General features: G+C 39.7%; 1 protein-coding gene across 1 annotated transcript in view; it reads left to right on the top strand.

Annotated features, from left to right (window-relative positions):
- LOC130283382 (alpha-2-macroglobulin-like protein 1) overlaps positions 1 to 26,451 on the top strand; it is a 454,342-nt gene that overhangs the window by 23,891 nt on the left and 404,000 nt on the right. Inside the window, exon 2 of the mRNA XM_056532791.1 lies at positions 2,758 to 2,955. Within this exon, the coding sequence (XP_056388766.1) occupies positions 2,824 to 2,955 (132 nt within the window). The 5' untranslated portion in view covers positions 2,758 to 2,823. The remainder of the gene's footprint in view (positions 1 to 2,757; positions 2,956 to 26,451) is intronic.

The raw sequence follows: 26,451 nt of genomic DNA, 5'->3' as shown, positions 1-26,451 counted from the left end.
ACAGGGACTCCGCTAGCGGTGATGGTAGTGCTCGCGGGGGGGGGCACATTTGACACCACTAGTGGGCACAGGGACCACGCTAGTGGTGATGGTAGCGCTCGCGGGGGGGCACATTTGACACCACTAGTGGGCACCGGGACCCCGCTAGCGGTGATGGTATCGTTTGCGGGGGGCACATTTGACACTGCTAGTGGACAGAGGGAATCTGCTAGCGGTGATGGTAGCACTCGTGGGGGGCACATTTGACACTGCTAGTGGGCACAGGGACCACGCTAGCGGTGATGGTAGTGATCGCGCTCGTGGGGTGGCGGAGGGGGGAGGGACAGGTGGTAATACAGTGATACCACGATAGTAAAAAAAAATACTGTGATATTAATTTTAGGACATATCGCCCAGCACTAGTTCAAATCCCACTATGTGCTGCCTAAAGGGGGGCTCTCACTATATGCTGCCTAAAGGGGGGCTCTAACTCTGCGCCTCCTAATATGAGGGAATCTATGTGCTGCCTAAAGGGGGATCTAACTATGTGATGCCTAAAGGGGGGATCTAACTGTGCTGCCTAAAGGGGGCTCTATGTGCTGCCTAAAGGGGGGCTCTAACTATGCGCTGCCTAATATGGGGGAATCTATGTGCTGCCTAAAGGGGGGGATCTAACTATGTGATGCCTAAAGGGGGCTAAAATACGTTATTCCAAAGAATTTAGGAATAATAGGTAATTTATGCCCTTTATGGATTAAAACCAGAGTTCCATGGGAGTTTTGCCATGGATCCCCCTCCGGCACACCACAGTCCAGGTATTAGTCCCCTTGAAACTACTTTTAAATCACTATTGTAGCCAGAAAGAGCCCCTGTGGGTTTTAAAATTCGCCTGCCCTTTGAAGTCAATGGCGGTTCGCCCGGTTCGCGAACATTTGCTGAAGTTCACGTTCGCCGTTTACGAACTGAAAATTTTATGTTCGCGACATCACTACATATGGACCTGGTGATTTGTCTATTCTGACTTTTTGTAAGCGGCACTGTACTTCTTCCTGGGTTAGACAGGTGACCTGTACTGGGGAGTTTACCTTATCACACTGGCATTTCATTTTCCTCAGTGAATACAGTGGAGAAGAATTTGTTTAATATATTAGTTTTTTCCTGATCCACATCTATAATTTCTTCCTCATCATTTTTTAAAGGGCCTACACTTAAATTTTTGACCTTTTTGCTATTTATATAGTTAAAGAACATTTTGGGGTTAGTTTTACTCTCTTGAGCAATGAGTCTTTTTGTCTCTATGTTTGCGGCTTTTATCAGTTTTTTTTAACATAATTTACATATTTCTTTATAGCTTTTTAATGCTTCTTCACTGCCGTCCTGATTTAGTAGTTTAAATGCTTTTTTTTTTTTCATTTATTGCCCCCTTAACGTTTTTATTCATCCACATCGGTTTTCTTTTATTTCTGACCCTTTTATTCCCATACGGTATATACATCTTACAGTTAGAATTTAAAATATTCTTAAAAGTCTCCCATTTATTGTCAATATTCTTGTTTTTGAGGACATTATCCCATTTTATATTGTTAAGGGCTTCTCCAAGTTGTTCAGACTTTGCCTTCCTAAAGTTCATTGTTTTTGTGGCCCTTCGCGAGGTTCCCTTAGTACAGAACAAGTTATAATGTATTATATTATGATCACCATTGCAGTCTATGGGAATGCAGACGCGGATCCCGCATGAAGAAAGAACATGTTCATTCTTCATGCAAAACGGAATTCCGCATCGGAATTTCATATGCGGGAACTCCTCAGTATGAACTGAGGAGTGGAATTAAATTCAAATCAATGGGGTTTGGCACTGCTGAATGAATTGGAGAGGAAAAAGCGAGCGGAATTACTCGTGGAAATTCCTCTCCAATTCCTCAGTGTGAACATACCCTTAGGGAAGTTTGTGGCTTTACAGTTGATCCTTAAACTCGGAGCCGGAGGCCATGATTGTGACTTCACAAGGGGTGGCATGATGACACGAGGGGTGTGGCCATGTCGTCACGACCACTGCCGCAGGAACCCGGCATTTATTTAGAACATTGTGTGCTGCGGGAGATCGCGGGGGGCCCCAGCAGTGGGACCCCCGTGATCAGACATCTTATCCCTATCCTTTGGATAGGTGATAAAATGTTTAGCAGTAGAGTATCCCTTTAAAGGGATACTCCAGTGGAAAACTTTTTTTTTTTTTTTTTTAATTAGCTGGTGCCAGAAAGTTAAACAGATTTGTAAATGACTTCTACTAAAAAAATTCTTAACCCTTCCAGTACTTATTAGCGGCTGTATACTACAGAGGAAATGCTTTTCTTTTTTGATTTCTCTTCTGTCACGACCACAGTGCTCTCTGCTGACCTCTGCTGTACATATACTCGTGTATCTCCGGCTCACCCGATGTCTGGAGGGGAAGTGGCGACCCAGCTCTTCGCACAAGGAAAGCCGGAGCAAGCACTGTGCAGGTGATCGTGGGGAGTCCCAGTGGTTGGACCCCTTGTGATTAGACACTTACTTGCTAACCTTTGTATAGGGGATAACAAGTAAAGAGCTGGACCTTCCTCTTTAATATTTAGCATATATTGAGACAAAAAAGTGAGAAGAATTTTGAATAAATGTATGAGTACAGATTTAGATCAGGGAAATCTAGCCGCCATGTATTTATTATTAAGATAATAGCTTTGTCTCTATTGTTACCTTTAGAGGTTCAGCTAACATGTTCTCTCTCTCACAACCCATTTTCAGGGATATATAAGCTCTAGAAATATTCCTAATGTGGAGCAGATTGTGCGCCCCTATTACAGTGAAGCTATGAGCTTGCTAAGACTGGAGCCCATCTTTGGAACTATTTTATGTGGAATAAAAATCAACATACGAGTGGAATATAACATAAGCAGAAGCGACCTGATGAAAGACTGGACAAGCGTCATATTCTATTACGTGGTAAGAAAGCTATCTCCTAGCATATTCTCCTATAGGGGGCACATAACTTGTTATACAGTACTGTATGCTCAAACTAAATATGCCCAGGCCGTATAGAATACAGGGGGGCATAGTGTACCCGTGTATTCTATACAGGAGCCAGGAATCCTATCACCAGACTGACAGGACTCCCTGCTCCTATAGCCCCTTTGGCGGTATAGCTGTATATATAGTGTATACAGAAGACAAAGTCCCCTTACCTCCCTCGCTCCCTGTCCCTGCTGGGTCCATGTAGCTCCACCCCCTAGTGATGACATAATCAGGGTGTGGAGCTACATACGGGAGGCAGAGTGGTAAGTATGGACTCTGTTCACATTGTACGTTTTGTATAATGTGAACAGACCCTTCTGCCAGTGTCTTCCCAGACAGGAAGACTCCAGCTGTTGCTAAACTACAACTCCAAACATGCCCAGACAGCCAAAGGCTGTTTCAGATCTGTGTATGCAGAGGATTGCGGCAGATTTGGTGGATTACGGCGATAAATTCGATTTTTTTTCTTTTAATAAAATGGCTAATGAGGGCTGTGGGGGAGTGTTTTTTAAAATCAAATAATTTCTCCAATGTTTTTTTTTTTATTGAATTTTCAGGTTTAGTAGTGGAAGCCATCTTATTGACGGAATCCATTACTAAATCAGGGCTTAGCGTTAGCCCCAAAAACAGCTAGCTCTAAGCCCCAAAAATAGCTAGCGCTAACCACCAATTATTACCCCGGTACCCACCACCACAGAGGTGCCGGCAAGAGCCAGTACCAACAGGCCCGGAGCATCAAAAATGGCACTCCTGGGCCTAGGCAGTAACATGGTTGGTGTTATTTAGGCTGGGGAAGGCCAGTAACAATGGTCCTCACCCACTCTGGTAATGTCAGGCTGTTGCTGCTTGGTTGGTATCTGGCTGAGAATAAAAATACGGGGAACCCTATGCGTTTTTTTTTAATATTATTTATTTATGGAAAAAAAATGCATAGTGTTTTCCGTATTTTTATTCTCAGCCAGATACCAACTAAGCAGCAACAGCCTGACGTTACCAGGGTGGGCGTGGACCATTTATACTGGCCCTCCCCTGCCAAAATAACGCCAGCCTGTTACTGCCTAGGCCCAGGAGCGCCATTTTTGATGCTCTGGGCCTGTTGGTACCGGCTCTTCCCGGTACCCCTGTGGCAGTGGGTAGTGGGGTAAAAATTGGAGGTTAGTGCTAGCTGTTTTGGGGTCTAATTCTAAGCCCAGGCTTAGTAATGGATTCCGTCAATAATTCAATTTGAAAAATAACACGACACATTGGAAAAATTATTTTATTTTATAAAACACTCCCCTACCGCCCTCATTAGCCACTTTATAAAAAAATATCAAGTTCATCACCGTAATCCACAGAATTCGCCGCAATCCTCTGCATACACGGATCTGAAAAAAGAAACCAAAAAAATGGGTTAGGACATTTTTGGCACTTTCTGCTGGGGGGAGCACCCAAAGTACAATGTCTTCCCGTACAGAGAGCCTCCAATTGTTGCAAGACTACAACTCCTAGAATTTGGCTGTCTGGGAATGCTGGGAGTTGTAGTTTAGCAACAGCTGGATTCTCCATGTCTGAGAAGACACTGGCAGAAGGGTCTGTTCACATTATACTAAATGTACAATGTGAACAGAGTCTCATGCTTACCACTCTGCCTCCCTTCTGTAGCTCCGCCCCTAATCATCACTATGGGTGGATGTCATCACTATGGAGCGAGGGAGGTAAGGGAACTTTGTCTTCTGTATTCACTATATACAGCTATCTATAGATAGCTGTATATTCTGTATACCACCCAAAGGGTTAACCTACACTATCCAGCAGTGTAAGTTAACTCTTTCCTTGCTGGGTTGGTGCATAGCGCACAGCTCAGCAAAGGGTTAAGTGAGCCAGCAATGTGTATACTGTATACACATAGCAGGCTCACTATGATGTATATCTACTGCTCAGCATCAGCTGTTCTCCCTGCTCTGTAGCCGTGAGCACAGCTGAGTCCCGAAATTCACATCAGGAGGATCACAACAGGTGTCAGGAGTGACACTTGCTGCAATCTGTCCCTTACTCAGAGCCGGCATTGGGGGGGGGGCAAACTGGGCAATTACCCAGGGCCCCCATCTCCAAAGGGGCCCCCTGTCTCTGTCCCCGGTGCCCCCCCTCGCCCCCCCCGGGGCGCTGCTGTGACACATCCTTGCTGTGACACAGATGTGCGCTGCGCAGGCACACACGTCAATGCCTAGCCCCTGAGCTGTGTCTGTGCTGGCAGAAGTACGTGAGGCTGGACCTTGGTGTGAGCTCTGAGTGTCACCCTCCGCCAATGCAGGTGATGGAGTGAGCAGGGAGTGTGATGGAGTGAATAGGGGGGGGGGCTGATGGAGTGAGCAGGGGGCTGATGGAGGGTCCCTGCCAAGACTTCCTATTAGCTGGCAGGGGGAGTTTAATTATGGCCAGAGCCCGCAATGTCAGGGGAGCCCAGCCACCTAAAGAGAACGTGTACCATTCATTACTCCTCTTCAGATTCCTCTGTCCGTCGGGTCTTAGAGGAGGAGGGGGAGGGGAGGAGGAGGGCCAGAAGAGGCCAAACAGCAGGTCATGAATAGGTAGCTGTGCCTGCTTGAGGCCTGTGCCTAGTCTTGCCCCCCTCCGCTCAGCTGTGTTATCTGCCAATGACCACCCAGGGATAAAGACAAAGTCAGGGAAATGACTGTATGAGGTTAGTGTAGAATTAATAAAAGGGCATGTGTGTATAAAGTGTTAATTGGAGTGCATGTGTGTATAAGGTGTTACTGAGAGTGCATGTGTGTGTATAAAGTGTTACTGAGAGTGCATGTGTGTATAAAGTGTTACTGAGAGTGCATGTGTGTGTATAAAGTGTTACTGAGAGTGCATGTGTGTGTATAAAGTGTTAATGGAAGTGCATGTGTGTGTATAAAGTGTTAATTGGAGTGCATGTGTGTATAAGGTGTTACTGAGAGTGCATGTGTGTATAAAGTGTTACTGAGAGTGCATGTGTGTGTAAAGTGTTACTGAGAGTGCATGTGTGTGTGTAAAGTGTTACTGAGTGCATGTGTGTATAAGGTGTTACTGAGAGTGCATGTGTGTGTAAAGTGTTACTGAGAGTGCATGTGTGTGTATAAATTGTTAATTGGAGTGCATGTGTGTGTATAAAGTGTCACTGAGAGTGCATGTGTGTGTATAAAGTGTTACTGAGAGTGCATGTGTATAAAGTGTTACTGAGAGTGCATGTGTGTGTAAAGTGTTACTGAGAGTGCATGTGTGTGTATAAAGTGTTTATTGAAGTGCATGTGTGTGTATATAAAGTGTTAATTGGAGTGCATGTGTGTGTATAAAGTGTTAATTGGAGTGCATGTGTGTATAAAGTGTTACTGAGAGTGCATGTGTGTGTATAAAGTGTTAATTGGAGTGTGTGTGTGTGTGTGTGTAAAGTGTTAATTGGAGTGTATGTATAAAGTTTTAATTGGAGTGCATGTATGTGTATATAAAGTGTTAATTGGAGTGCATGTGTGTGTATAAAGTGTTAATTGGAGTGCATGTGTGTGTATAAAGTGTTACTGAGAGTGCATGTGTGTGTATAAAGTGTTAATTGGAGTGTGTGTGTATAAAGTGTTACTGAGAGTGCATGTGTGTGTATAAAGTGTTAATTGGAGTGTGTGTGTGTATAAAGTGTTAATTGGAATGTGTGTGTATATAAAGTGTTAATTGGAGTGCATGTGTGTGTATAAAGTGTTAATTGGAGTGCATGTGTGTGTATAAAGTGTTACTGAGAGTGCATGTGTGTGTATAAAGTGTTAATTGGAGTGTGTGTATAAAGTGTTACTGAGAGTGCATGTGTGTGTATAATGTGTTAATTGGAGTGTGTGTATAAAGTGTTACTGAGAGTGCATGTGTGTGTATAAAGTGTTAATTGGAGTGCATGTGTGTGTATAGAAAGTGTTAATTGGAGTGCATGTGTGTGTATAAAGTGTTAATTGGAGTGCATGTGTGTATAAAGTGTTACTGAGAGTGCATGTGTGTGTATAAAGTGTTAATTGGAGTGTGTGTGTCTAAAGTGTTACTGAAAGTGCATGTGTGTATAAAGTGTTAGTGAGAGTGCATGTGTGTATAAAGTGTTAATTGGAGTGTGTGTGTGTGTGTATAAAGTGTTAATTGGAATGTGTGTGTATATAAAGTGTTATTTGGAGTACATGTGTGTGTATAAAGTGTTAATTGGAGTGCATGTGTGTGTATAAAGTGTTACTGAGAGTGCATGTGTGTGTATAAAGTGTTAATTGGAGTGCATGTGTGTATAAGGTGTTACTGAGAGTGCATGTGTGTATAAAGTGTTAGTGAGAGTGCATGTGTGTGTAAAGTGTTTCTGAGAGTGCATGTGTGTGTATAAAGTGTCACTGAGAGTGCATGTGTGTGTATAAAGTGTTACTGAGAGTGCATGTGTATAAAGTGTTACTGAGAGTGCATGTGTGTATAAAGTGTTACTGAGAGTGCATGTGTGTGTGTAAAGTGTTACTGAGAGTGCATGTGTGTGTATATAAAGTGTTAATTGGAGTGCATGTGTGTGTATAAAGTGTTAATTGGAGTGCATGTGTGTATAAAGTGTTACTGAGAGTGCATGTGTGTGTATAAAGTGTTAATTGGAGTGTGTGTGTGTGTGTGTGTAAAGTGTTAATTGGAGTGTACGTATAAAGTTTTAATTGGAGTGCATGTATGTGTATATAAAGTGTTAATTGGAGTGCATGTGTGTGTATAAAGTGTTAATTGGAGTGCATGTGTGTGTATAAAGTGTTACTGAGAGTGCATGTGTGTGTATAAAGTGTTAATTGGAGTGCATGTGTGTGTATAGAAAGTGGTAATTGGAGTGCATGTGTGTGTATAAAGTGTTAATTGGAGTGCATGTGTGTATAAAGTGTTACTGAGAGTGCATGTGTGTGTATAAAGTGTTAATTGGAGTGTGTGTGTATAAAGTGTTAATTGGAATGTGTGTGTATATAAAGTGTTATTTGGAGTGCATGTGTGTGTATAAAGTGTTAATTGGAGTGCATGTGTGTGTATAAAGTGTTACTGAGAGTGCATGTGTGTGTGTAAAGTGTTAATTGGAGTGCATGTGTGTGTATAGAAAGTGTTAATTGGAGTGCATGTGTGTATAAAGTGTTAATTGGAGTGCATGTGTGTATAAAGTGTTACTGAGAGTGCATGTGTGTGTATAAAGTGTTAATTGGAATGTGTGTGTATATAAAGTGTTAATTGGAGTGCATATGTGTATAAAGTGTTACTGAGAGTGCATGTATATACAAAGTGTTACTGAGAGTGCATGTGTATATAAAGTGTTACTGAGAGTGCATGTGTATATAAAGTGTTACTGACTGTCCATGTGTGTGTATAAAGTGTTAATTGGAGTGCATGTTTGTGTGTATAAAGTGTTAATTGGAGTGCATGTGTGTGTATAAAGTGTTACTGAGTGCATGTGTGTATAAGGTGTTACTGAGAGTGCATGTGTGTGTAAAGTGTTACTGAGAGTGCATGTGTGTGTATAAATTGTTAATTGGAGTGCATGTGTGTGTATAAAGTGTCACTGAGAGTGCATGTGTGTGTATAAAGTGTTACTGAGAGTGCATGTGTATAAAGTGTTACTGAGAGTGCATGTGTGTGTAAAGTGTTACTGAGAGTGCATGTGTGTGTGTATAAAGTGTTTATTGAAGTGCATGTGTGTGTATATAAAGTGTTAATTGGAGTGCATGTGTGTGTATAAAGTGTTAATTGGAGTGCATGTGTGTATAAAGTGTTACTGAGAGTGCATGTGTGTGTATAAAGTGTTAATTGGAGTGTGTGTGTGTGTGTGTGTGTGTGTGTGTGTGTGTGTGTAAAGTGTTAATTGGAGTGTATGTATAAAGTTTTAATTGGAGTGCATGTATGTGTATATAAAGTGTTAATTGGAGTGCATGTGTGTGTATAAAGTGTTAATTGGAGTGCATGTGTGTGTATAAAGTGTTACTGAGAGTGCATGTGTGTGTATAAAGTGTTAATTGGAGTGTGTGTGTGTATAAAGTGTTAATTGGAATGTGTGTGTATATAAAGTGTTAATTGGAGTGCATGTGTGTGTATAAAGTGTTAATTGGAGTGCATGTGTGTGTATAAAGTGTTACTGAGAGTGCATGTGTGTGTATAAAGTGTTAATTGGAGTGTGTGTATAAAGTGTTACTGAGAGTGCATGTGTGTGTATAAAGTGTTAATTGGAGTGTGTGTGTATAAAGTGTTACTGAGAGTGCATGTGTGTGTATAAAGTGTTAATTGGAGTGCATGTGTGTGTATAGAAAGTGTTAATTGGAGTGCATGTGTGTGTATAAAGTGTTAATTGGAGTGCATGTGTGTATAAAGTGTTACTGAGAGTGCATGTGTGTGTATAAAGTGTTAATTGGAGTGTGTGTGTCTAAAGTGTTACTGAGAGTGCATGTGTGTGTATAAAGTGTTAATTGGAGTGTGTGTGTGTATAAAGTGTTAATTGGAATGTGTGTGTATATAAAGTGTTAATTGGAGTGCATGTGTGTGTATAAAGTGTTAATTGGAGTGCATGTGTGTGTATAAAGTGTTACTGAGTGCATGTGTGTATAAGGTGTTACTGAGAGTGCATGTGTGTGTAAAGTGTTACTGAGAGTGCATGTGTGTGTATAAATTGTTAATTGGAGTGCATGTGTGTGTATAAAGTGTCACTGAGAGTGCATGTGTGTGTATAAAGTGTTACTGAGAGTGCATGTGTATAAAGTGTTACTGAGAGTGCATGTGTGTGTAAAGTGTTACTGAGAGTGCATGTGTGTGTGTATAAAGTGTTTATTGAAGTGCATGTGTGTGTATATAAAGTGTTAATTGGAGTGCATGTGTGTGTATAAAGTGTTAATTGGAGTGCATGTGTGTATAAAGTGTTACTGAGAGTGCATGTGTGTGTATAAAGTGTTAATTGGAGTGTGTGTGTGTGTGTGTGTGTGTGTGTGTGTGTGTGTAAAGTGTTAATTGGAGTGTATGTATAAAGTTTTAATTGGAGTGCATGTATGTGTATATAAAGTGTTAATTGGAGTGCATGTGTGTGTATAAAGTGTTAATTGGAGTGCATGTGTGTGTATAAAGTGTTACTGAGAGTGCATGTGTGTGTATAAAGTGTTAATTGGAGTGTGTGTGTGTATAAAGTGTTAATTGGAATGTGTGTGTATATAAAGTGTTAATTGGAGTGCATGTGTGTGTATAAAGTGTTAATTGGAGTGCATGTGTGTGTATAAAGTGTTACTGAGAGTGCATGTGTGTGTATAAAGTGTTAATTGGAGTGTGTGTATAAAGTGTTACTGAGAGTGCATGTGTGTGTATAAAGTGTTAATTGGAGTGTGTGTGTATAAAGTGTTACTGAGAGTGCATGTGTGTGTATAAAGTGTTAATTGGAGTGCATGTGTGTGTATAGAAAGTGTTAATTGGAGTGCATGTGTGTGTATAAAGTGTTAATTGGAGTGCATGTGTGTATAAAGTGTTACTGAGAGTGCATGTGTGTGTATAAAGTGTTAATTGGAGTGTGTGTGTCTAAAGTGTTACTGAGAGTGCATGTGTGTGTATAAAGTGTTAATTGGAGTGTGTGTGTGTATAAAGTGTTAATTGGAATGTGTGTGTATATAAAGTGTTAATTGGAGTGCATGTGTGTGTATAAAGTGTTAATTGGAGTGCATGTGTGTGTATAAAGTGTTACTGAGAGTGCATGTGTGTGTATAAAGTGTTAATTGGAGTGTGTGTATAAAGTGTTACTGAGAGTGCATGTGTGTGTATAAAGTGTTAATTGGAGTGTGTGTGTGTATAAAGTGTTACTGAGAGTGCATGTGTGTGTATAAAGTGTTAATTGGAGTGCATGTGTGTGTATAGAAAGTGTTAATTGGAGTGCATGTGTGTATAAAGTGTTAATTGGAGTGCATGTGTGTATAAAGTGTTACTGAGAGTGCATGTGTGTGTATAAAGTGTTAATTGGAGTGTGTGTGTCTAAAGTGTTACTGAGAGTGCATGTGTGTATAAAGTGTTAGTGAGAGTGCATGTGTGTGTATAAAGTGTTAATTGGAGTGTGTGTGTGTGTGTGTATAAAGTGTTAATTGGAATGTGTGTGTATATAAAGTGTTATTTGGAGTGCATGTGTGTGTATAAAGTGTTAATTGGAGTGCATGTGTGTGTATAAAGTGTTACTGAGAGTGCATGTGTGTGTATAAAGTGTTAATTGGAGTGCATGTGTGTATAAGGTGTTACTGAGAATGCATGTGTGTATAAAGTGTTAGTGAGAGTGCATGTGTGTGTAAAGTGTTTCTGAGAGTGCATGTGTGTGTATAAATTGTTAATTGGAGTGCATGTGTGTGTATAAAGTGTCACTGAGAGTGCATGTGTGTGTATAAAGTGTTACTGAGAGTGCATGTGTATAAAGTGTTACTGAGAGTGCATGTGTGTATAAAGTGTTACTGAGAGTGCATGTGTGTGTGTAAAGTGTTACTGAGAGTGCATGTGTGTGTATATAAAGTGTTAATTGGAGTGCATGTGTGTGTATAAAGTGTTAATTGGAGTGCATGTGTGTATAAAGTGTTACTGAGAGTGCATGTGTGTGTATAAAGTGTTAATTGGAGTGTGTGTGTGTGTGTGTGTGTGTGTGTAAAGTGTTAATTGGAGTGTATGTATAAAGTTTTAATTGGAGTGCATGTATGTGTATATAAAGTGTTAATTGGAGTGCATGTGTGTGTATAAAGTGTTAATTGGAGTGCATGTGTGTGTATAAAGTGTTACTGAGAGTGCATGTGTGTGTATAAAGTGTTAATTGGAGTGCATGTGTGTGTATAGAAAGTGGTAATTGGAGTGCATGTGTGTGTATAAAGTGTTAATTGTAGTGCATGTGTGTATAAAGTGTTACTGAGAGTGCATGTGTGTGTATAAAGTGTTAATTGGAGTGTGTGTGTATAAAGTGTTAATTGGAATGTGTATGTATATAAAGTGTTATTTGGAGTGCATGTGTGTGTATAAAGTGTTAATTGGAGTGCATGTGTGTGTATAAAGTGTTACTGAGAGTGCATGTGTGTGTGTAAAGTGTTAATTGGAGTGCATGTGTGTGTATAGAAAGTGTTAATTGGAGTGCATGTGTGTATAAAGTGTTAATTGGAGTGCATGTGTGTATAAAGTGTTACTGAGAGTGCATGTGTGTGTATAAAGCGTTAATTGGAATGTGTGTGTATATAAAGTGTTAATTGGAATGTGTGTGTATATAAAGTGTTAATTGGAGTGCATATGTGTATAAAGTGTTACTGAGAGTGCATGTATATACAAAGTGTTACTGAGAGTGCATGTGTATATAAAGTGTTACTGAGAGTGCATGTGTATATAAAGTGTTACTGACTGTCCATGTGTGTGTATAAAGTGTTAATTGGAGTGCATGTTTGTGTGTATAAAGTGTTAATTGGAGTGCATGTGTGTGTATAAAGTGTTAATTGGAGTGCATGTGTGTATAAAGTGTTACTGAGAGTGCATGTGTATATAAAGTGTTACTGAGCGTCCATGTGTGTGTATAAAGTGTTAATTGGAGTGCATGTTTGTGTGTATAAAGTTTTCAAGGAGAAATGCTGTGACATAAATTCCCCCCCCCCCTCCTCCTCCTCTAAGACCCGACGGCAGAGGAATCTGAAGAGGAGAGATGTACAGACCCCAAATTACTGCAGCCACAAATTCATATTGGATGGTGTTATTACATTTCTCATGTTGTAGTCACAGCCATTAGTAATTTGCAGCACAATTTCATTTACTCACATGCAGCACAATTCAGGGAGCACAAGATAGTGATCTTTGGTCATGCAATCTGGGGGCCAATTTTAGATTTTTGCCCAGGGCCACACGAAGTCTAAAACCGGCCCTGCCCTTACTGCAGGTACTACTGCTTCCAACATGGAGCACACTCAGCTCCATGCTGGGAGTTGTAGTACTTGTACTGATATACAGTCCCAGTGGGTGTCATTTCTGATACCCGTTGTGATCTGTCTATTAATGCGGGTACTATAGCTCCCAGCATGGAGCTGGTTGTGCCACTCCTGGTTGTGCCACTCCTGACACCCGCTGCGATCGTCCTGTATAATGTATAGATGCGGCCAGCCGCTCTTCTCTGGTCCCCTGTACTGCCGAATATATACCTATTCATATTTTCCCCAGAGAGTTGTGATTGGCTGGAACCATCCAGCCAATCGCAGCTTTCTGCGGGAAATAGGAATCTGTGATGTGAATAACTTCACACCGCAAAACATAGTGCAGGATAGCGGAGGAGAGCGGCTGTACCGCGGCTTCTATACATTGTATAGGAGGATCGCAACGGGTGTCAGAAGTGACACCTGGGGCGATCTGTCTGTTAGTACAGGTACTACTACTCCCATCATGGAACAGTTTGTTTCATGCTGGGATTAGTAGTGAAAAAAGTTAAAAACACACACAATTTATTAAACTCATGAAATTAATAATTAACAATAAACGGAGCAGTCCTACTAGGCTAGGGGGAAAAAAGTTATAGAAATCAGAAGAATTGAAATAATAGGAGAGAAAAAGAGGTTTGTGTCAAATATTGGACATTTATTTAAAATAACAATGATACTCTTGATGACTTAATGGTGATGTCCTTGGCAGGGCCCTTGCTTTGGACAACACACATTATAATACAAATGATATATAAAATGTAAAATACATAAAAACACAATTGCTAGCTAAAATTGCACTAATGAGGTGGCTGGGACACAGGGTCTGTGCTATAGCTTTACAACATGAGCAGCTACCGCACCGAAAAAAAAACTCTGACGGATAGCCATGTACTTGTGTTTTCCTCCTGTTTGGTGCGTATGGTCAGGGCTACTTGGATGCTGAGGTTGGGTGCTTTTGTAAATACAATCGGTGGTGTGTTGGGTAATGATGATCCTATAAGTTTATCCTGTTGCAATATGTGCCAATGGTTATGACAAATCTGTCTGAGTTTTCTGTGATCCTGATTAAATGGGAAAATCAGGCGTGGTGTGTTATCGGTAGTTGATAATTGTACACGGTTTTGGTAAAATTATTTTCTGTCTAGTTTTTCGATTTTTTCTTTAGCGGTCACTAAGGTTTTGTTTGGATAGTTCTTTTCTTTAAATTTTTTTGTAAGAACCTGTGCCTCTACCTGGTACTGTTCGTTATTCGTGCAATTTCTTGTCAATCTCCTGTATTGGCTGGTGGAGATGTTAGGGAGCCACCTAGGTAAATGGCAACTAGAAAACAGTATGAAACTATTCCTCGCCGTCGGCTTATTGAAGGTGCTGCATAATAATTTAGTTTAGCACCCAACATCCAAGTAGCCCTGACCATACGCACCAAACAGGAGGAAAACACAAGTACATGGCTATCCGATAGAGGTTTTTTTCGGTGCGGTAGCTGCTCATGTTGTAAAGCTACAAAATTCCCTAATAGTACAGAAAAAGTGATTTCAACTTCGAATAATTTTCATTGGGACATAAAACATCTCCTGACTTGAAATTCTAAGGGGGTAATCTATATCATAACATGTAGTTGTCGCAAGCAGTACATCGGAAGAACTAAACGCACACTTAAAACCAGAATAGCAGAACACATGTACAATATTAGAAAAAGTAGTGACAAACACTCCCTATCGGCCCATTTCCATACTCATCATAACTCAGACCCATTAGATCTTACATTTGCTGCGATTCAAATTGTCAAAAGAAGTTGAAGGGGAGGAAATTATGTTCAACAAATGTCCAGAGCAGAGGCTAGAAAAATCTACGAATCTTGGGGCCTCGAACCCAGGGGCCTTAATGCGGAAATAGAATTATTTGGTTTTATGTAACACGCTTTTTAGAGGAATTTTTTGAGAAAAGTAAAAAAATAATAATAAAAAGTTTTTTAAAATTGAAAAATTTGTATATATTTGTATATATTTTTTTATATCTTTTTTTTGTTCTTTTTATATATTCTTTATATATTTATATATATATATATATATATATATATATATATATATATATACATACATACCCCTAACTAACAGTTCAAAAAGTAACATAACCCTCTACACAATTGGACACCTTGTCACATTGTAATATATTCACTACATAGAATAAAATATAACATATCCAATACACTGCATATTTTCCCTTGTAGTAAAATGTCATATTATATATGACACAAAGATTATGTTTAGTAAGTTTTGCATATCTATACACTTGCCAAATATCTAATCTCAATAGCATTTAACCCTTCTATTCCTCATTACATTTCCTGACATCATTCTTATTCTTCTTTTCCCTCCTTCTTGTACCTATTTCTCTATGTCTTTCTTTCTTGTGTCTAAACAGCTGTATTTGGTTTAAGTAGTTAAGAAGCTCCCGGGAGAATTCCAAAACCAGAGCTTCTGTTCCACCTGTATGACATTTTAGTAATTGGTTAGGCTATACAAGGCTGCAATCTCATAGCCATGTACATTCAGTCTTCTTACCCTCACCATTGAAAAAGGGGATGTGACCTGGTCATAGACTGTTTCGCTGCACAGAGATTGGGACTTAACAGGGACGCTCCGCTACCCCAGCAGAACCAGACACTCGGCTACCCCAGCAGAGTCCGAGACTTGCATTACTAACTAGCCCCAGCTAGCACCGGCATTCAGCCTTGGACCTCTGTCCTTCTTGCTTATCCTCCCCATGCTGCCGGGGTATAGAAGGCAGAGCCCGGAGGACTTCCAACGCAGATATGTGCAGATATGTGCAGAACACCGAGCATTTGAAGAGCCGGTAAGAGGCACATAGTGCCTATCCTTTATCACCTTCTTTAACTTGTCCCCGTGCCGTCGGGGTATAGAAGGAGTAACTTCTTGATACTGTGTGAAACTTGGTGAAGCTTCAGCGATACCACGCGCATCTGCCTATTCTATAGACAGCCCTGCACAGACAGGGAGAGTGGGCTCAATACTGGGAGTCTCCAGCGCTGTTGAGCGCTGCAACTACGACCAACACTGTGGATTTAATCTTTCAGCACTATTTGCGCTAAATACCCTCACTGAGACTACAATTCACACCAATCATCACCTATAACAAATAGGACATTTGCAATTTCCAGACTGTCCCACTGTGCTTAATATAGCACAGACCCTGTGTCCCAGCCACCTCATTAGTGCAATTTTTAGCTAGCAATTGTGTTTTTTTATGTATTTTAAATGTTATATATCATTTGTATTATATTGTGTGTTGTCCAAAGCAAGGGCCCTGCCAAGGATATCACCATTAAGTCATCAAGAGTATCATTGTTATTTTAAATAAATGTCCAATATTTGACACAAACCTCTTTTTCTATCCTATTATTTAAATTCTTCTGATTTCTGTAACCTTTTTTTCCCCATAGCCTAGTAGGACTGCTCCGTTAATTGTTAATTATTAGTATCTATAGGCACATCGGGTGTGTGCAACCAGGGCCGGCCTTAGGGGTGTGCGAGCTGTGCAGCCGCCCGGCGCCCCTGTTGCTATGGCGCCCTGTGCGGCCGCACAGCTCGCACACCCCTAAGGCCGGCCCTCGCATCAAGTATATATAATTTGTATTGCCCGACGCCCGGGATTTAGCCCTGCTTCGGGCAACCAATGCTAAATGCCAGTGTAATGAAGAAAACTGTGCCCTGTAGCGGAATGTGACCCTCCGCACAGGAACACAGTTTTCTGCTTTGCAGGCCACTCCCTCTCATTACATTCCCATTAACCTCCCTCAACTTTGTCCCTATGCGGAGGGTCACATTCCGCTTCAGGGCACAGTTTTCTTCATTACACCAGAAGGCTTCACTTAACCCGCACTCCGCCGCATCTCCGGTTGGCTGGCCCGAGTCTGAATGAGGGACGTCGCGCATGTGACGTCCCCCGCAGAACCGCACAGGACGTCAGTGACGTCAGGCCGCCGCCGGAGAGAAGAGAAGCGCAGCACAGGACAGGTAAGGTTGTCCATGTGTATGTGTGCATGTGTGGGTGTCTGTCTGTGTGTGTGCATGTGTGGTTGCCTGTCTGTCTGTGTGTGTGTGTGTGAGTCGGGGGGGGGGGGGGGAAACGACAATGCTACCTAATGTGGGGAACCTGCTACTACTTAATGTGGGGAACCTGCTACTACCTAATGTGGGGAACCTGCTTCTTCCTAATGTGGGGCTATACTGCACCTAATATGGGGAACTATACTGCACCTAATGTGGGGAACTATACTGCACCTAATGTGGGGAACTATACTGCACCTAATGTGGGAACTATACTGCACCTAATGTGGGGAACTATACTGCACCTAATGTGGGGAACTATATGGCACCTAATGTGGGGGAACTATACTACACCTAATGTGGGGGAACTATACTACACCTAATGTGGGGAACTATACTGCCAACCTAATGTGGGGTACTATACTGCACCTAATGTGGAGAGCTATACTGCACCTGATGTGGAAAGCTATACTGCACCTAATGTGGGGAACCTGCTACTACTTAATGTGGGGAACCTGCTACTACCTAATGTGGGGAACCTGCTTCTTCCTAATGTGGGGCTATACTGCACCTAATATGGGGAACTATACTGCACCTAATGTGGGGAACTATACTGCACCTAATGTGGGGAACTATACTGCACCTAATGTGGGGAACTATATGGCACCTAATGTGGGGGAACTATACTACACCTAATGTGGGAACTATACTGCACCTAATGTGGGGGAACTATACTACACCTAATGTGGGGAACTATACTGCCAACCTAATGTGGGGTACTATACTGCACCTAATGTGGAGAGCTATACTGCACCTGATGTGGAAAGCTATACTGCACCTAATGTGAGGGAGCTATACTGCACCTAATGTGGGGAACTATACTGCACCTAATGTGGGGAACTATATGGCACCTAATGTGGGGAACTATATGCCACCTAATGTGGGGGAACTATACTGCACCTAATGTGGGGGAACTATACTGCACCTAATGTGGGGAGCTATACTGCACCCAATGTGGGGAGCTATGTGGGGAGCATGCCGGTTAGCTCAGGGAGCTGTTCGGGATAGCCGCGGCGAAATCGCGGCATCCCGAACAGCTTACAAGACAGCCGGAGGGTCCCTACCTGCCTCCATGCTGTCCGATCGCCGAATGACTGCTCAGTGCCTGAGATCCAGGCATGAGCAGTCAAGCGGCAGATTCATCGATCACTGGTTTCCTATGAGAAACCATTGATTAATGTAAAAGATCAGTGTGTGCAGTGTTATAGGTCCCTATGGGAGCTATAACACTGCAAAAAAAAGTGAAGAAAAAAAAAGTGAATAAAGATCATTTAACACCTCCCCTATTAAAAGTTTGAATCACCCCCCTTTTCCCATAAAAAAAAAACAATAAAAATAAATAAAAATAAACATATATGGTATCGCCGCGTGTGGAAATGTCCGAATGATAAAAATATATCGTTAATTAAACCGCACGGTCATTGGCGTACGCGCAAAAAAATTCCAAAGTCCATTAATAAGTCCTATCAATGCAAAAATGGTACCGTTAAAAACTTCAGATCACGGCGCAAAAAATTAGCCCTCATACCACCCCATACACGGTAAAAAAAAAAAGTTATAGGGGTCAGAAGACGACAACTTTAAACTTAAAATTTTCCTGCATGTAGTTATGATTTTTTCCAGAAGTACGACAAAATCAAACCTATATAAGTAGGGTATCATTTTAATCATATGGACCTACAGCATAAATATAAGGTGTAATTTTTACCGAAAAATGTACTACGTAGAAACGGAAGCCCCCAAAATTATAAAACAGCGTTTTTTTTTTCAATTTTGTCTCACAATTTTTTTTCCATTTCGTCGTAGATTTTTGGGCAAAATGACTGATGTCATTACAAAGTAGAATTGGTGGCGCAAAAAATAAGCCATCATATGGATTTTTAGGTGCAAAATTGAAAGAGATATGATTTTTTAAAGGCATGGATCAAAAAACGAAAATGCAAAAACGGAAAAACCCTGGTCCTTAACCCCTTAAGGACTCAGCCCATTTTGGCGTTAAGGACTCAGACAATTTAATTTTTACGTTTTCATTTTTTCCTCCTCGCCTTCTAAAAATCCTAACTCTTTTATATTTCCATCCACAGACTAGTATGAGGGCTTGTTTTTTGCGCGACCAGTTGTCCTTTGTAATGACATCACTCATTATATCATAAAATGTATGGCACAACCAAAAAACACTATTTTTGTGGGGAAATTAAAACGAAAAACGCAATTTTGCTAATTTCGGAAGGTTTTGTTTTCACGCCGTACAATTTCTGGTAAAAATGACATGTGTTCTTTATTCTGAGGGTCAATACGATTAAAATGATACCCATTATTATATACTTTTATATTATTGTTGCGCTTAAAAAAAATCACAAACTTTTTAACCAAATTAGTACGTTTATAATCCCTTTATTTTGATGACCTATAACTTTTTTATTTTTCCGTATAAGCGGCGGTATGGGGGCTCATTTTTTGCGCCATGATCTGTACTTTTTTTTGATACCACATTTGCATATAAAAAACTTTTAATACATTTTTTATAATTTTTTTTTAATAAAATGTATTAAAAAAGTAGGAATTTTGGACTTTTTAAATTTTTTTTCGTTCACGCCGTTCACCGTACGGGATCATTAACATTTTATTTTAATAGTTCGGACATTTACGCACGTGGCGATACCAAATATGTCTATAAAAAATGTTTTTTACGCTTTTTGGGGGTAAAATAGGAAAAAACGGACGTTTTACTTTTTTATTGGGGGAGGGGATTTTTCACTTTTTTTTTACTTTTACTTTTACATTTTTTTACTTTTTTTTTTTACACTTGAATAGGGGACTATTCATAGCAATACCATGATTGCTAATACTGATCTGTTCTATGTATAGGACATAGAACAGATCAGTATTATCGGTCATCTCCTGCTCTGGTCTGCTCGATCACAGACCAGAGCAGGAGACGCCGGGAGCCGCACGGAGGAAGGTGAGGGGACCTCCGTGCGGCGTTATTAATGATCGGATCCCCGCAGCAGCGCTGCGGGCGATCCGATCGTTCATTTTAATCGCGAACTGCCGCAGATGCCGGGATCTGTATTGATCCCGGCACCTGAGGGGTTAATGGCGGACGCCCGCGAGATCGCGGGCGTCGGCCATTGCCGGCGGGTCCCTGGCTGCGATCAGCAGCCGGGATCAGCCGCGCATGACACGGGCATCGCTCCGATGCCCGCGGTTATGCTTAGGACGTAAATGTACGTCCTGGTGCGTTAAGTACCACCTCACCAGGACGTACATTTACGTCCTGCGTCCTTAAGGGGTTAAGGGGTTAAAAATTAATACCAATTTCATAATTAAAAATGTTGTTAAATACAATTTTTTCCATCACTACTATATCTTTTAATTTTTTTTTTTTATTGGCACCCTGCAAAATTTTTATAAAAAAATATATCTCCATCCATTTTTTGGATCGCTAAAGTCCAAAAAAGGAATAAAAACGGCCTTCAAAAACGCCAAAGTTAAAACCCACATGTGTGCTTTTTCACTCACATAGACCTCTATAAGAGGAAAACGGCAAGATTTTCCTGGAAAAAAAATGCCATACTCTGAACTTGAGGACGTTTTTGAAAATCAGCCCCTGAGCCCAAAAAGAGCTGAAAAACGCCCAAAGATAAAAAAAAAAAAAAATAACCAAAATGAAAAACACTTGGGGATCTAGCATTTTGCAGTTCACTAATGACTTGTAGCTAACATCTAGCCGTGGCATTTTTTCACAGAAAATACCTAAGGACAGTATTATTGTAGTTATATTCATATATATATATATATATATATATATATATATATATAGGAGGCAGAATTATAGTAGTTATATTCTTGTATATAGGAGGCAGTAGTATAATAGTTATATTCTTGTATATAGGAGCAGTATTATAGTAGTTATATTCTTATATATAGGAGGCAGTATTATAGTAGTTATATTCTTGTATATAGGAGGCAGTATTATAGTAGTTATATTCTTGTATATAGGAGCAGTATTATAGTAGTTATATTCTTGTACATAGGAGACAGTATGATATTAGTTATATTCTTGTACATAGGAGAAGTATTATAGTAGTTATATAAAAAAGGAAAAAAAAGGTGGAAGTGGCACTGTTTAACAAAACGCAATGAAACAGCAATGTGTGAATAGGAGCCAAGCTATACAGGGGAGCTTCACAAGATGCAATGCAAGCGGTGCAGATAGATTCAGGAAAGTAATCCAATATGATCCAACATAGAGAAGTGAAGAAAAATTGCATTCACCCACAATTAATGCGAGAAAAAAAAATGTAGATTTTAATCCAAGATGTTCATCTGGACAGACAAAGGCAATGGACGTGGAGGAGTGAAAGACTGGCTGACTTCCTGGCTTGAGAACACCAGCTGGGAGGAAGGGGCAGGATTTTCTAATCCCAGCAGGTGATGATGTAACCTATTTGCATAGGAAGAACTACAACACATACATATGCACAACACTATGTCTAAATATTACAAAAGACTAGCGGGGAAATAGAAAACACAGTGCCAAAATTAAAAAAGTCTATGTAGAAAAAAAGTAGAAAAAAAAAACAGGCGAAAAAAATTTGATAAAAAAAATAAATTATGTAAAATAAAATAGAATCCAAAGAGAGAGGAGATAAAAGGGGGGAAAAATTGGGAAAAAAGATCAATATATATCCAAACATATCTTGGAAAAAATATCTAGAAGAAATACAAAAATTGACAAAAAATTGCAAAATGCAGGATGAAAGTCAATTATAAAAAAACACTCAAGTCTTGGCGTTCATTCAGACCTAGTCCATGCATCGCCTTTGTGCGCATGATCCACCTTTCTTCGCAGCGCAGAAGTGTTCTATGCCGATCCATTCCAGGTGCATTTTCCTTAACTCTTTGAATACCGAAGAATTTTAAGACTTCTGAATTTCCGTTATGAGACGATTTTACATGTTCGATTAAGCGTGCACAGCCATGTCCAGTGTGAATAGAGCGCAAGTGTTCCCAAAATCTAATTTTCAATGGTCTTATTGTTGAGCCGATATAGAATTGTGCACAAGGGCAGATTACCGCATACACCACATATTCAGTTCTGCAACATATAAAGTCTTTGACACTTATATTTTCACCTCCAATGCGGTAGTTTTTTACAGGAATGAAGAAGTGGCAGTGTGAACAGTGTCCACGTATATATGGTTCCCAATAGGACTTGAGGCAGACAGCCAGTGTTGTTCCTTTTGATCTACTAGAGGGTGGGTACTGCGAACTAGAAGATTGCTCAAGCTTTTGCTTTTTTTGAATGATATTATTGGTTTTTCAACAGCTGCCTGTTTGAAAAAGGGATCATTTTCAATAATGAACCAGTTATTTTTGATTACTTGTTTGATAGTGTTTGCCATAGAATTATATTGAAATGAAAAAATAAATCTTGGACAACTTTTCTTGTTCATTTTCTTTTTGATTTTGTACGTTTTATTAATTAGGTCAGATCTAGGAATTTTTTCAGTTTTTTTGAAAGCCACATCTAGTTCTTTTCTGGATAGCCTCTTTGAATAAAACGTTGTGTTAATTCTCTTGCTTGTATTTCAAAATCGGAGTCATTTTTATTAATTTTTCTCAAACGTAAAAATTGGCTATAAGGAAGGGATTTTTTAGTGTGATGGGGATGGAAGCTGTCATAATGACGTAAATTACTGGAAGCAGTCGGTTTGCGATAACCTTTGTTATAAAATTTGCCATTTTCGATGACCAAGAGAACATCCAAAAATTCCATACATATGTTGTTAATTTTATGGGTGAATTTCATATTCATATTGTTTCTTCCCACATACTCTACAAAATGTTTAAAGTGCTCAGAAGTGCTATTCCAGATAATTAGAATGTCGTCCACATAGCGATAATACTGAAAAATAAATGGGGAGAATGGATTTTTTTTATTTAGTATATAGATATTTTCAAAGACAGCAAGAAAAATAATTGCAAATGAGCATGCCACAGGCGTCCCCGTGGCTGTCCCGGTGCACTGGGCGTACCACTTTTTTGGGAACATTAAGCAATTGTTTTGCAGGATTAAAGGGCATCACAAACAAAAGACACAATTTTTTCTTCTTTATCAGCATTTTCTAGGAATATTCTTGCTTGTACTCCCAATTCTTGCGGTATCCTAGTGTACAAATTTTCGACATCTATTGATGTCAGTAAGAATCTTGCCATTCTAATTTTTCAAGTGATTGAAGAAGATGATCTGTGTCCTTTACATACGATTTGATATCTTTTAATAATGGATGTAATAACCATTCCACATACTGTGATAGTGGCTCAGTGATGCTACCCATTCCTGCAATGATTGGCCTTCCTGGTGGTGACTCTGCATTTTTGTGTGTCTTTGGTAAAAAGTACCATTTAGGATTTGTAGGATGTAGTGGTAATAATTTCTCTGCAGTTTTCTTATTTAAAAATCCATTCTCCATATAATTTCGTAGAAGTGTTCTCACTTTTGTACTGATTTTACTAGTGGGATCTGTTAATAGTGGGGTATAAGTAGTTTCATCTTGAAGTTGTCTCTTGGCCTCTTGAAGATAATATTCCTTTGTCATAATGACTATGTCCTTTGTCGGCTTTTTTTATTACCCAATTTTTTTGTTCCTGTAATTTTTTCAAGCTTTTTCTTCCCGTTTTGATAGATTACCTGGAGGTTCTGGATAGATTAAAGCTTTCATTTGTTTTAATATCTGTTGAGAAAAAATGTCAAGGCTGCTGCCATGTTGAATGGGGGGATTAAAAGTGGATTTCAAACCTCCCTTAAAAAATAGTTTTTCTGTTGGAATTGCCATATTTTCTTCTGCAGGAAAATCCGTGACATCTGTGAGGCTGAGAAGGAGAGGAACTCCCTCCCAGTCTATATCATGTGAGGCAGTCGGCAAAAAAAAACAGTTTTCCGATTTTTTTCAGGGTTATAAAGATTCATTTTTTTCTGTGGATCATCATTATTTTTGTTGAAAAAGCGTTACAAATTCATTTTTCGGATATTTTTATAAAAATCAATTTCAAATTCAATGGGGTTAAATTTAATTGGCATGCAAAAATGTAAACCTTTAGATAGAACGTTGAGAGTGGCTTCATCTAGGGGTACATTAATGAGATTTATGATGGAAAATGTATTAAGTCCTGAGGAAACAATTTCACTTGCTTGCATTTTCTTTGAGTTTTCGCAGTTGCTGGTTCCCCTCCTTCTGCCTCCCCGTCTAATGCGTCTTCTAAAGGGAAAGGATACAATTCTTTTGATGTAGTGCCGTCTTCTGTTGGTATCTCTATGCTGGAGCTATTTGTGGGAGTTTTTTTTAGCATTTTTACGTGTATTTTTCTCATCCCGATGGTCATTAGAATTACTTGATTCTGAATCCGTTGTCCAATAATCCTTGTTTTTTTTCTGTTGTGGGTGAGTGCGTTTTTTTGGAAAAGTTTTTCGTTGCTGATTTTTATTCCAAGAAAATACCTAATTTTCTTCATAATCTGACTTGTCACGGATAAATTAATTTTTTTCCTTTCTTTCAATTCGCATTGGATAGGCACCAGACGTTTTTCTAACTTTTTCATGAAAGATGCAAATTTGTTTTCAGTAAGTCTTGTTCTCAATTCGATACGTACACGACAGAGTTCTGTTGTAACTTTGGTATATTTCTCCTTGTTGCGTTTAAGGGTTAAAGATAAAAGTGCTAGTGAGTGGTTTAAATTAATTTCTTTCCATTCTTTTGTGAATTGTGAATCTTGCAAAAAATTGTGAAGGGTCTTTAAAAACTTTCAATCCTCTTGGGACTCTATTGCTTCGTTTATATGATCTGAGCGATTGCACAGACCAGAAAAATTTAGTTTCCTTTTCTGCTAATTGAGAAACTTTATACTCTAGAGCTTTAGTGCTGAGTGATTGTGTGCAATCTGTGAGGTTACATTTTTCAAAAAACTCCTCCACGTCCTCCCTGCCTGTTTGTAAAAGGTTGGCTGCTTCACCAATTTCTGAAGCTTCCATATCTTCCATAATAGGAGGATTGGACAAATGGCTGGAAGTTATTGACAGTACAAGCGTATCCTGAAAACTTGAAGAGAAACAGTCTTTAATAAAAAAGGAAAAAAAGGTGGAAGTGGCACTGTTTAACAAAACGCAATGAAACAGCAATGTGTGAATAGGAGCCAAGCTATATAGGGGAGCTTCACAAGATGCAATGCAAGCGGTGCAGATAGATTCAGGAAAGTAATCCAATATGATCCAACATAGAGAAGTGAAGAAAAATCGCACTCACCCCAAAAATGCGAGATAAAAAATGTAGATTTTAATCCAAGAAGTTCATCTGGACAGACAAAGGCAATGGACGTGGAGGAGAGAAAGACAAGCGACCGGTTTCACGCTAGGAAGCGCTTCCACTGGCTTGAGAACACCAGCTGGGAGGAAGGGGCAGGATTTTCTAATCCCAGCAGGTGATGATGTAACCTATTAGCATAGGAATAAAATTAGAAAAATTTAGAAAAATGTAGCCAAAATTAGAAAAGTTAATATGTAGAAAAAAGTAGAAAAAGAAAACCAGGCGAAAAATAAAATAAAATAATTATATAAAAAAATATAGAATCCTAAAAGAGAGCATAAAAAAAAAAGAGGGGGGGGGGAATTGCGAAAAACGATCAATATATATCCAAACATATCTTGGAAAAATACCTAGAAGACATACAAAAATGCAGGATGAAAGTCAATTATAAAAAAACACTCAAGTCTTGGCAGTCATTCAGACCTAGTCCATGCATCGCCTTTGTGCGCATGATCCATCTTTCCTCACAGCGCAGAAGTGTTCTATGCCGATCAATTCCAGGTGTATTTTCCTTCACTCTTTGAGTACCGAAGAATTTTAAGACATTCTACAAATCCTAAATGGTACTTTTTACCAAAGACACACAAAAAGGAAGGCCAATCATTGCAGGAATGGGTAGCATCACTGAGCCACTATCACAGTATGTGGAATGGTTATTACATCCATTATTAAAAGATATCAAATCGTATGTAAAGGACACAGATCATCTTCTTCAATCACTTGAAAAATTAGAATGGCAAGATTCTTACTTACTGACGTCAATAGATGTTGAAAATTTGTACACTAGGATCCCGCAAGAATTGGGAGTACAAGCTGTAAGAATATTCCTAGAAAATGCTGATAAAGAAGAAAAATTAGTGTCTTTTGTTTGTGATGCCCTTTATTTAATCCTGCAAAACAATTGCTTCACGTTCCCAAAAAAGTGGTACGCCCAGTGCATCAGGACAGCCATGGGGACGCCTGTGGCATGCTCATTTGCAATTATTTTTCTTG

Source organism: Hyla sarda, chromosome 7 (genome assembly GCF_029499605.1).
Source record: "Hyla sarda isolate aHylSar1 chromosome 7, aHylSar1.hap1, whole genome shotgun sequence".
Classification (NCBI taxonomy): domain Eukaryota; kingdom Metazoa; phylum Chordata; class Amphibia; order Anura; family Hylidae; genus Hyla; species Hyla sarda.
The sequence above is the reverse complement of the archived record's forward strand: the minus strand, read 5'-3'. Positions and strand labels throughout refer to the sequence as shown.